An 11,766-nucleotide genomic window follows, 5' to 3' on the forward strand; every position below is an offset into this window, starting at 1 on the left:
CTGCTACTTACTTCAGATCTTGTCTGTTTTTTTTATGGAAGCTCAGAGCTCAGGTAATTCATGTACTTTGTTTTTTTAATGTTTTCTTACACAAAATGAATTCATTCATACATTCCTAAATGCAACATTTAGTCAGTCAGAAGGAAGGAAGTAGACCACCTTGCTATAGGGGGTCTGAGCTTCTCCACATAAAATAACCATCTTAAAAAAAATGTATAGGGTTACTTCAGTGTGGTAGGGAGACACGAGGCTGGCCAAGTTCTTAAGATATTTCTTGTATCTCATTTTCTGTACCATGAAAGTATTTATTTTCTTCTCAAACTGTTGGCTTATAAATTATCATCAATAGGTTCCTGAGGATACAGTTAACTGCAAATATAGGTAATTAAATCAACAAGGCAGCTTCCAGCATCATACTAACCATAGGGAACTATGCGGCGTGAAATGGTGATGGTAGTGGCTGCATTGTTGGGGCTTGGATGAACCTGGCTCACCACTCCTGTCCAAATGCTAGGGCGGCAGCAGTAAACCTATAAAATACAATCTGTGTAAAGGCTATAGCCAAACTCATGGTACACAATGCACATCCCAATAGTTCTGAATCCACACCTTCCTTTATATATTTTACTTTAAAAATATTCCATCATGTGAAGTACATACATACCTGCTTCTACTCATTTATCTAAAGTTAAAATAGAATAAAATGATACTGGCAACAATAATTGCAGTCATGTAGATTTCAATCTGCTTATCAATTCTTTAATTTTGATCCCTCTTTGTGAGCCCTCCATCAATGAAGTGGCCATGGCATGAATATCATCCTATCCTATCAACTTTCCTTCCATTTCCTTATCCTCTCTTTCCAATGCTCTGTCTCATTCATTGTTTTGCTTAGGGATGATGGGAGAATAAGAGGATATTACATCAAAACATTGAAAAATACATGAATCACATCAGTAGATTCAGTTTCTAAAACAGAAGTAATACTAATATTTACAGCAGGTGAGAGGCACAATAAGTGATGCAAGTAAGGATTATCCACATATTTAAAACTGAAATGTGTACAAAGAACTAGAGGCAAGATGATATAAGCTGGGCTCAAATCCTGTTTGTTACAAGTTAGAAACTTGACTGACATTCAAGACCTGAAAATAAAAAAAAAATTTACCATGAAGCACTCACATCACAGATAGGGTCTTCACTGGGGCTTGGCTCGAGACAATTCTCTGGTTTACCAAGCACTGGAGGTCTGGGAGGGAATGAGGCAGCAGTGGTGGTGGTGAAACGCTTGGTGGTGGTGGTGAAGGTGAATGAGGTGAGGGTTTCTCTGGTGGTTGGTGGTTGCAAGGTTGAGGTGGACATTGATGAGGACAAGGTAATGGGGGTAGGTGTGGTAACTCTGCAAGGAAAAAAAGTAAAATGTTTGGTTATAATGATTGATACTTGAAAACAATTACTCTGAGTGGTGTATCTCATTTGTTTTTCCCAAGATAAGAAATCAAAGTATAGTGTTCATGGATTAATTAAGTTTAATGCTGCAGATACAACTGAATCAAGAAAGGTAATCTAAGAAAATTATGACATATATAAAAACAATAATTAAATAAATAAAATTAAGTCTAAGGAAACGTAAAAATGTACTTACGTTGAACTTGATGTGTTTTCGCTTCGTCTGTCTTGGTAATCAAGGATGTAGATGGTTGCCATTGCCATCAAACTGTTAAAAGGGTTCATATATAAAAGGGTTCATATATCCATAAATCAATAACAAACAGATTGAAAGTCATCCTCCTCCTTGACTATCACACTTTATTTCATACAAAGCAGATATTCTTTTATGTCAGCTGACACAATTTTAAAAAACAAAAAGATATTAATTCAAAGATACTCATACAATCCATGCTAAGAGATGTCATAAAATGTGTATATACTAAAACAGGGAGAGAATAAAAAGGAATTCCTCATAAAAAGCTAAATATATTTTTTTTTTGCCAAGATAAAGGTAAAAAAATACCCAAGTTTGTCAAAAATGATAAGCTTTGTAAGAGACTATACACACTACACACGAAAACTGACATCCTTGCAAAAGGGGAGATGGCCACAAGATGTCATAAACTGTATCTTTGGAATAAAAATACAGGGAATTCTATTTAAAGCAATGTTTCAATGAAAAAGACAACACATGAAACCAACACAGACAATATCCATAAATCTATAAGATGAAAATCATGAAAATTTTCTATACCTATATAGCATAAATTTTATACATAAAATAGTATCATACCAGAATGCCATGATGCAGACTAGGGCAATGGTGGTGACCTGCAGTGTTTTATTGCTACAGATCCCATCATCATGGTTGCTGTTCATGTGTTTGTGACGCTTGGAGCAGCTGCGGCTTCTGTGGCACACAGATGACACACGGGAAGTAGCTGTCAAGCATCACGGGTTCAATAAATTAATTACATGTATGTATATATGCCTACACACACACACACACACACACACACACACACACACACTGTGTAGTGTAGCGGTTAGCACGCTCAGCTCACGACAAAGAAGGCCCGGGTTTGAATCCTGGGCACGAGGAGGCAAATGGGCAAGCCTCTTAATGTGTAGCCCCTGTTCACCTAGCAGCAAGTAGGTACAGGATGTAACCCGAGGAGTTGTGACCTCACTGTCTCAGTGTGTGGTGTGTAAGAGGTCTCAGTCCTACCCAAAAATTGGTCACTATGAGCTCTGAGCTCTTTCTGTAGGGTATCGGCTGGCTGGGTGACCAGCAGATGACTGGAAGGTGAATCACACATGCACACAAATTTCCAATATCAAAAAATACAGTACTGATATAAATTTGTTAATATATCAATGAAATGGATTAAACATAAAATACATAGAAACACATCAAATGTAAAACCCTGATGCTGTTTGGCCTTCACTCCATCACCAAGTACTGTCAAGACTCTACAACAAATGTGAATGAAGCAGACAACCTGAACGTCAATAATCTCATCTTAGTACCTGATGTCCGTGTAGAAACTGATGATGATGTTGATTTGAAGGATTCAAATCTTCTAAGTTGTGAAATTTTTTTGTTCATAATCTCTAATTCTCCAATCCGGTTTTCCAAGTTGCCAGTAACTTTACACAATTCCTTCACAGCACCAACATTTTCCATGAATATTCGTTCCTGTTAAGAGTAAACAACAGATAAATACAAGATATAATGAATCCCCATTTTTACATTTACATATGAATAGCAAATTTGTATGAAAAAATTTGTATATAAAAAAATTACTATTAACATGCATGTTATAACAATGTAAAACAAAACTTCCTGTTCATGAGGAAACTAGTGATGACATCAAAGAAGAAAGATGACAAATGCCTGCCTGTCACATTCACCTATTTATGATAACAATATTATTCTATGATAGAAAATACCTCAGTGAGTTTCCCACCAGGATGCTCAACAAAGGGTATACACATACTTCTCATAAGAAAAAGTGCTACATTAGAAGTTCATACATAAAATAAATCAATAAATGAACAAATAATAAATAAGAGAACTTTAGCAACCTTTAGGAAATATTCTACATTTGTTACATGATAACTACAGCTTTGTTACCTTGTTGACAAGGAGAAAGTTTTCAATCTTCTCCCCATTGTATAAGGTCACATCTCCTGTTGACTTGACAGCATCTGGAATCACCTCCTTCACCTGTAACAAGTCCCCAGGTGTTGGTAAGCTCAACAGATCCCACAAAACCATGCTTCACAAGTTTGTCACAGCACACAACAACGGGAGACACTAAATGTATATACACAAATACACATCTAATGAGTGATTTTTATATGAGGCTCAACAGTTACATATGGCAGACTCTTGTTCCTTGTCCTGCCAGCACACACCTCCTGGGCAATGACTCCTGTATCATAGACTTCCTCTGCCCTCATGCCAGCATGTTCAGCAAACTCTTCCCTGTAGGCGTATTTCACCACCCTCAGATTCTGGACATTCTTTAACTGTTCTTTTGTATCTACCTGTAAGGAGAAGGAAGAGCTAATAAAAATTACTCTGCAATTTAACTGTACATGTTATAAATAATGTTATATACCACTATATATAAGGGATGGAAGTTAAAATTATCCACTTGTATGTTTTTTTACAAGGAGGTAGCTAGTAAAAAATACAGAACTACCAGAAACAAATATATAAAATGATGTGTTTCTTAATATATTTGTAACTAACAATTATCATAAAATTATGTCCATCTTAATAATAGAAGAGTTAACCATTTTCATCCATTTCAGTGGCAAACTCTGGAACTCTGCCTGATTCAGATTTTCTCCTTTCCTTTATCTTAATCTATTTCAGAAGAATTGTATCAAGACATTTCCAGAAATAAATCTGAATGAAACTTACATTTTGGAGAGGTAAAACATTTTTTTTTCTTTTTGTAGCCCTTGGACAGCTTCATTTATGCAGCAAAACTTAATTCTTATTCATTATCCTATTCCTAATCCTTATTCTAATCCATCAAGATAAGTAAATTTGTGACATGCACTAAATCTAATGTAGATGGTGAAAAAAACCACCATACAGTTCAGGTCTCTCCTAACACTCAAAACGAATGCTCAGGAACAATGCCATCATTATGTAAGGACAGACATCTTGAAAGAAGTAGCTATGGATTTCTTAGGTAAGAGTAAACAGGTAGGAAGACATCCATGTTTTCATTTCAGTGCTGTTTATGCAGTAAATATCATAAAAACCAAGTGTTTGCACTTGGCTAACTTTTTTTTCTAACTTTCCAGTGAAATTTTGGCTCTACAAATTTAACTTAATCTAAACTGAATTACTGTTCACAGAATGTGGTCATTTCATTCCACACTGATTACAGTTATTTGTGTCAAACCAAAAACTTCCCTCCAAGGAGGTGGTTAGAGTACATGTTGACATTTATGGCTTTAAAGGGTTCCAGTACTTGTCTCCTACAAAATTTAATTCCTGTTTCACATCTGTGAATCCTCTCCTTCTCTTCTTCTGATACATTCAGTTACAGCTTGTTATACTTAACCAACAGTCTCTACAAAATTTAATTCCTGTTTCACATCTGTGAATCCTCTCCTTCTCTTCTTCTGATACATTCAGTTACAGCTTGTTATATTTAACCAACAGTCTCTCATAAGTTTTCTGTGAAATATGATTGATATAAAATCCAAAATACAGAAGTCATATTAGTAACATATATTTAATAAAAGGGCAGACATCTCAAGTAGTTGTTTTGTGTAGTGTTAATCAGACAAAAAAGAACCAGATAAGATTGTGACTGATAGCAGCTCAGGACAAAATAATTTGGCACCATTTGACAATATTTATCAGTTATGAATCCTGCCACAATGCCAACATTTGTGAACACATAAGATTTTTTTTTACTGTGCAAACATTTTGCATTCCAAACTGTCACTGATGCAATGACTCATATCACTTAGCAACAAGGTGCTATCTCAGATGTCATGGGAGATCAAGGTATAAGTAGTGTGTGTGTGTGTGTGTGTGTGTGTGTGTGTGTGTGTGTGTGTGTGTGTGTGTATTTACTTAGTTGTATTTTCTTAGTTATAATTTACTGGGCCTGAGCTATGATCACGTGGTCCTGTCTCCATATCTACACTTGTCCAGTTTTTCCTTGAAGTTGTGTACATTCATTGCTGATACTACAATTCATTGCTGATACTACACCCTCACTTAGCTTGTTCCAAACTTGTGTGTGTGTGTGTGTGTGTGTGTGTGTGTGTGTGTGTGTGTGTGTGTGTGTGTGTGTGTGTGTGTGTGTGTGTGTGTGTGTGTGTGTGTGTGTGTGTGTGTGTGTGTGTGTGTGTGTGTGTGTGTGTGTGTGTGAGTGTGTGTGTGTGTGCACGTGCGCACATGTGTGTGTGTGTGTGTGTGTGTGTGTGTGTGTGTGTGTGTGTGTGTGTGTGTGTGTGTGTGTGTGTGTGTGTGTGTGTGTGTGTGTGTGTGTGTGTGTGTGTGTGTGTGTGTGTGTGTGTTTTAGTGCAGAAATTCCAGTGGAAGTAGTTCAGCATTGGTAGAAGAAAGAGTAAAGATTCCACCTGCACACTCTTTAATAAAACTACTGTCACAAAGGGGCAAGAAAGGACTGTTTGATTTTTCTACATATCCTCTCCATGAAAGACATGTAAGTGATTCTAGGGTTTGTCCTGAGCAATGGCAGCCAGAAAAAACACAGTACCCTCTATTAATGGAAAACATGAAGGAAGCTTTCTGTCTTCAAGAGGACAGTTGGTGTGGTTATTGGTGTGACAATCATCTGGCTACATATTTTTATCAAACACACAAAGACTAGCTGTGCCTAACAATCCTTGATCACTAGTCTTGAAATTTATTCTTATATTCACTTAATACAACTTAAGATACTCTGAGATGCTCTAAGAAATCACATAAAAAGTGAATGTTATACTGTAATAACCAGGTTTTGTAACTACAACTAACTTCCCATATGCTGGTTGTTCTGCTGAGTGTAACTAAACAAGTATTATCTACCAAACTAAGTAATGCAGGAAGAGAACTGATGATATATTAAGAAGATCCTATTTATTTAATAATCTGATGCACACACACACACACACACACACACACACACACACACACACACACACACACACACACACACACATGTACTAAATACTATACAAATATTAATTAGGTAGAGTGAAAGACAAAATCAAAGTACACAAGTCTAACATTCTATACATGATACAGGGAAACATCAATCAAACAAGAAAGAACCTATTACATTTTCAACACAAGATGGTAGGAATGTAAGACTATAATATATATAACAAAATAAAAAAAAAATATTATCTGGTTCAATAGACTGAGAGGAAACAAAAAAAAAAAGCCAGGAAGGCAGGAAGAATAACACTGAGATGACAAGGCAGGCATTGGAAAGGTGAGGTCTCCAGGCTGGTGTAGTAAGGGTTCCTCACAGTCTAAGCTAATTTACTGACTGATCTTCTGGACCATGTAGATACACTAGACAAGTGCTGATAGTGCATAGCTGTTTGAGGTTCATTATCTTGTAAGATTTAAAGCAAATCAAAAGAAAAAAATTTAAGGGACTGGAATATGAAGTCAAAACATTCCCTTGCATCGAAGTCACCTCTGCAAGTTTTCAATAACTGCTACAATATTGTCTAGCATTATGAACCTTGAGGCAACCAAAATGGCAAGGGAAAAAAGATGTCACCATGCCACAGCCATGACAGAGTGGCAGCAATGCAGTGTAATAATATGAAACTTAATGCAATCAAAATGGCAGGGCAATGAAATGTCACAACACAGCAGCAGTGACAGAGTGGCAGGCAAGGGTTCATCACATTCCTTGGTGGCAGGCTGACGCATGGCTGCTACATCTCCCCCAGCCCACCACCATGGCACCCACCTCAGCAATGTCCTTCTTGGCCCGCCGGTCTGAGGGCTGCATGACCTGGCCGGTGACCTTCAAGTTGCCATGGATGACCAGTGCCTCATCTGGCCGGTCAGTGTTGATGCCCACCCGCCCCATGTGGTAGATGGACTCAGGATAGCTACCTCGTTGAAATGTGTACTCCACGTCACTCTCAAACTGACCGGGGTTGGAGGCCTGCAAGTACCATACATGGACATTAATGCCCTCATCATTATTATTTTCTTTCTAAGTTGTTAGGCACTACACACACAAATTCTGGCATTGTTTCGATCTATTTTATTTATTTATTTATTTATTTTTATTTTCATTTTTTTTTCTTTTTTAGTGGGTACTGATATGCCAGATACAGTTTGCCCAACATGACATGCTTCATCACTTTGTCAGCTTTGAGAGATTGTGACATGATGAAAAGATATTCCTGGTCTATAACAGAGCAATATTGAGGTAAACTTTTGTATAATGAAATATAAGAAGTCAAAACATGAAAAATTATCACTTATTCAATACTGTTACAAAAAGAGAACTCCCAACTAATCATTTTTTTGTGTGTGTTTCTGCTTATTTGGTTTTGTAAGCTCAAAAAACTAACAAGAAAATTAAATAACTTCCCTCCATCCATTGTGTGCCGCATTTCAAATAAGAAGAAAAAAATTGTAACTGCTACAGCGTAAAGATATTACCGTATTTGATGGCTTATATATAAGACGCGCCTTAAAAAAAAAAAAAAAAATGTCTCAGAAAATAAGCCTGCGTTTTATAAGGCCAAAGTTCAGCTTTAGGGCAGTGGCTAGTGGTAGGTCTACGGCAATGCCCCGTATCGGTGTCGTGCCAAATCTCTCTCAGGTCCAAATTTCCCCAGGGTGACGCCACTGCGCATGGGCACCATGTCGAGGAAACACCATCAAAACGTCACCCAGGTATTTTATATATTTTCACATATTATCAACTACTTTTGAGGTTTTATTGATAAATCACTATTGCTTCATTATATATGGATATGTTAGGCTAGGAATGGAAAAAAGTAAACAAGAGTTGTGATTGATAACAGCACCAAAATCTTCTCTCTGCATATGTCTAGTCCTACCACTACTATTCTTGTTTACTTGCTCCATTCCTAGCCTAACATATTCATATACAATGAAACAATAGTAATTTGCCAATAAAACCTCGAAAACTAGTTGACAATACGTAGAAATATATAAAATACCTGGGTGATGTAATGATGCTGTCGCCTCGATATGGTGCGCATGCGCAGTGGCGTCACCTGGCAGAAATTTGGATCCGGGAGAGATTTGGCACGACATCCTGTCGTCTCAAAAGCCCATGCGTCTTATAAGCCGTCAAATACGGTACATAACTGAAAACTCAAGGCACCATTTTCATGGCTCACTGGCCACACTAATGACAGTCTACAGTATCTGAAAACTACCGTTTCTGTGTACATATTCAACACGTGACTATATGGTGCAAGTACAGGAGTATATATATATATATATATATATATATATATATATATATATATATATATATATATATATATATATATATATATATATATATATATATATATATATATATATATATATAAAGTGTGATCTTGTGAGACGGAAGATAGTAGGGAATAAATAAGCATGTGAAGACACCTTGCTCGGGTGTGTTGTGACAGCACAATCTCACTCCTGACAGACCTTGTGCCTAACAATGACGATGTCCATCTCCACAACGCCACATCAAGTTTTCTCTTCCCATCGTCATGTTCAATATCTGCTATACATATATTTTTTTATCATCATTAGTGCCATTTCCAGTGGCTTTTCTGATTTTCTTCCCTTACACTCAAAAGCAAAGACTGATAATGCTAACACATAACACAATCAACAACTATAAGAAAACACTGATATGTACACGCGTCAGAGAAGAAGAAAAAATCAGAGACAAGATAACCCAAAGATCGAAACTACTCTCTCTTTCTCTCACCCTGACGATGATCTTCTCTGAGGCGTGGGCCGCGATGGTGTACGTCTGGTCCCCGCAGTGCGCCTTGAGGGCCACCACCAGGTAGAAGTAGCGCTGGTCTGGGTTGGGCTTCCCCTTCTTTCTCATGTTGTTGCTGGTGGTTTCAGAGAAGTGAAGGCGTCCTACTGTGATTTTGTTGGTCTGCTCACTCTTTAGGTCAACTCTGTGAAAGGCGTGAAGGAGAGGATTGAGAGAGAGAGAGAGAGAGAGAGAGAGAGAGAGAGAGAGAGAGAGAGAGAGAGAGAGAGAGAGAGAGAGAGAGAGAGAGAATGTCTAGGCTGAAAAACACAACAAAAACATGGATATATTGAGGTGAAGGAAGGGAAGGAATGAAGAAAGAAAGGAAGGAAGGAAGGAAAGATGGAAGGGAGGAAGGGAGAGACGGAAGTAGAAGGAAGGAAGGGAGGAAGGAAGGAAGGAGTGAACTAGACAGAGGAGAGGGGGAAGGCTAGAAGAGAAATACAAAGGAGAAACACGAACGACTTACTGTACAGGGTGGAAGGCTTTCTTGCTGCGGTCACTTTGGCTCTGCTCCACTCGGATGATCTGTGATGGGGATTCAGTTTTCACGCCGAAGAAGTGAACCAGGAAGCGGTCTACCTTCTTCAGGCCATCAGGGCTTCTGACGAAGGTGGGATCTCCGCTGGCCTGCACGGGATGACAAAGAAGAGCCTAAATAATAATAATAATAATAATAATAATAATAATAATAATAATAATAATAATAATAGATAACAACAACAAAACCAACAACAATTCGTCATGGTGATCAGCATGCAAGGCAAGTGACTGACCTGCACGTGAACTGTGACCTGGAAGTGATTCTTTTTCTGGCACACAAAGGCCTCGTCAGGATTGGAGAAGTTGAAGCCCTTGTCAGCGTCCACGCGGAAGGTGGGCGGCGGCCTGGTGGTGGTGGTGGTGGTGGGCGGCGGGAAAGGAAAAGTAAACAATGAATGGATGAAGGGAAGAAAACGAATTAAAATGCATTGATGTAAATTGTTAATATGATAAATGAAAAGTTCAGTTAAGACATAACGGGAGATACTGCTAAATCCACCCCCTCTCCCTCCCCGTTCCCGCCTAAGCTAGCATGCCACAAGTGAAGCAATAATCCAACAAAGCCGCCACCCACTCACATCTTCCCACACAAACACATGAACCTTTAAATCGGTCACTAAGTTCAAATCGTCAGTACAAAGCAAACAGCTTCCCACTCACAGTTCCTTCAGGCTGGCGTCACACAGGCTGCACCACGTGTGCTGCTGGAAGTTCTGGAATCTGATGCACTGGTAAGCACCGTCCAGGAAAGGTCCGCCGCCCCCTGTTGAGTCCATGGTGTACTCGTCTTCCTCAGGGCACGGCTTCAGGGCACTGACGCCTAGCTGCGAACCCTGGTCTGGAGGCACGAGGGGCGGGAGGGAGGCGGCGGTTAGGGTGACGGGTTGGTATTGCTGAAGTGGTGATTTGTATTTTCGTGTGTTCTTAGTCCACGTAAGCAGGTGTTTCTATAACATACACACACACACACACACACACACACACACACACACACACACACACACACACACACACACACACACACACACACACACACACTCACCAGGCTCCTGCTTGATGTCCACCATGCCACCGCCACCATCCGTCAGCTTCCTCTTCTTAGCGGCACCAAGGGTGACAGGACCCTCCCCAAGGGACGCCCCCTGCCCCAGCATACCTTGAGACCCATACACAGGTGTGCCCCCAAGGCTGCCTGGTGCACCCACCGAGGATCCTCCCAGGGGCGAGCCTCCACCCATCATAACACTGTGCTGCTGCGGCTGCTGGGTTTGGGCTTGGTAGCCAAGTGGCGCTACGGGTTGTAGGGCGCCATGCACCGGACTGGCCTGTTGCGGCAAAGGCGGGTGGCCTGCCATCACTTGGTAGGGGAAGGTCACTACGCCACCACTGCTGCCGCCGCCGGGAGGCCGCGAGTAGATGTCTCCAACCACCTTTTGCTCTGTGGAAAGGCAAACAAACATTTACCAAAGGTGTCGACGTTCAAATAGCGGTTTTTCCACCAGGAACGTTCTTCTTCTGGCTCCAAAGACAGAATAACTCGTGACAAACAAACGGTGACTTCTTTAACCGTGACAGGCGAAGATCAATACAAGTGGCGAGAAGACAGACAGAGGTACTCACGCGGGGAGAGGTTCGGGTGATCGGAAGGGGAGTACGGAGGCTCGGAGCCTGAGTCTGGCGGACTGTCCGGCAGGTG

The 11,766-nt window shown here is 39.8% G+C and overlaps 1 protein-coding gene across 6 annotated transcripts in view; it reads right to left on the bottom strand.

Annotated features, from left to right (window-relative positions):
• LOC135103082 (myelin regulatory factor-like protein) overlaps positions 1 to 11,766 on the bottom strand; it is a 101,799-nt gene that overhangs the window by 4,719 nt on the left and 85,314 nt on the right. For all 6 annotated transcript variants that reach the window (XM_064009078.1, XM_064009086.1, XM_064009106.1 and 3 more), the window contains 14 exons: positions 11,691 to 11,766; positions 11,113 to 11,508; positions 10,731 to 10,908; positions 10,304 to 10,415; positions 9,997 to 10,157; positions 9,471 to 9,672; positions 7,467 to 7,667; positions 3,913 to 4,044; positions 3,629 to 3,721; positions 3,022 to 3,190; positions 2,285 to 2,432; positions 1,646 to 1,717; positions 1,183 to 1,399; positions 422 to 530 (listed from right to left, as the gene is read on the bottom strand). The exon at positions 11,691 to 11,766 is cut by the window's right edge and continues 4 nt beyond it. In XM_064009078.1, the coding sequence (XP_063865148.1) occupies positions 422 to 530; positions 1,183 to 1,399; positions 1,646 to 1,717; positions 2,285 to 2,432; positions 3,022 to 3,190; positions 3,629 to 3,721; positions 3,913 to 4,044; positions 7,467 to 7,667; positions 9,471 to 9,672; positions 9,997 to 10,157; positions 10,304 to 10,415; positions 10,731 to 10,908; positions 11,113 to 11,508; positions 11,691 to 11,766 (2,266 nt within the window). The remainder of the gene's footprint in view (positions 1 to 421; positions 531 to 1,182; positions 1,400 to 1,645; positions 1,718 to 2,284; positions 2,433 to 3,021; positions 3,191 to 3,628; positions 3,722 to 3,912; positions 4,045 to 7,466; positions 7,668 to 9,470; positions 9,673 to 9,996; positions 10,158 to 10,303; positions 10,416 to 10,730; positions 10,909 to 11,112; positions 11,509 to 11,690) is intronic.

This window comes from Scylla paramamosain, chromosome 1 (assembly GCF_035594125.1).
Source record: "Scylla paramamosain isolate STU-SP2022 chromosome 1, ASM3559412v1, whole genome shotgun sequence".
Classification (NCBI taxonomy): Eukaryota; Metazoa; Arthropoda; class Malacostraca; order Decapoda; family Portunidae; genus Scylla; species Scylla paramamosain.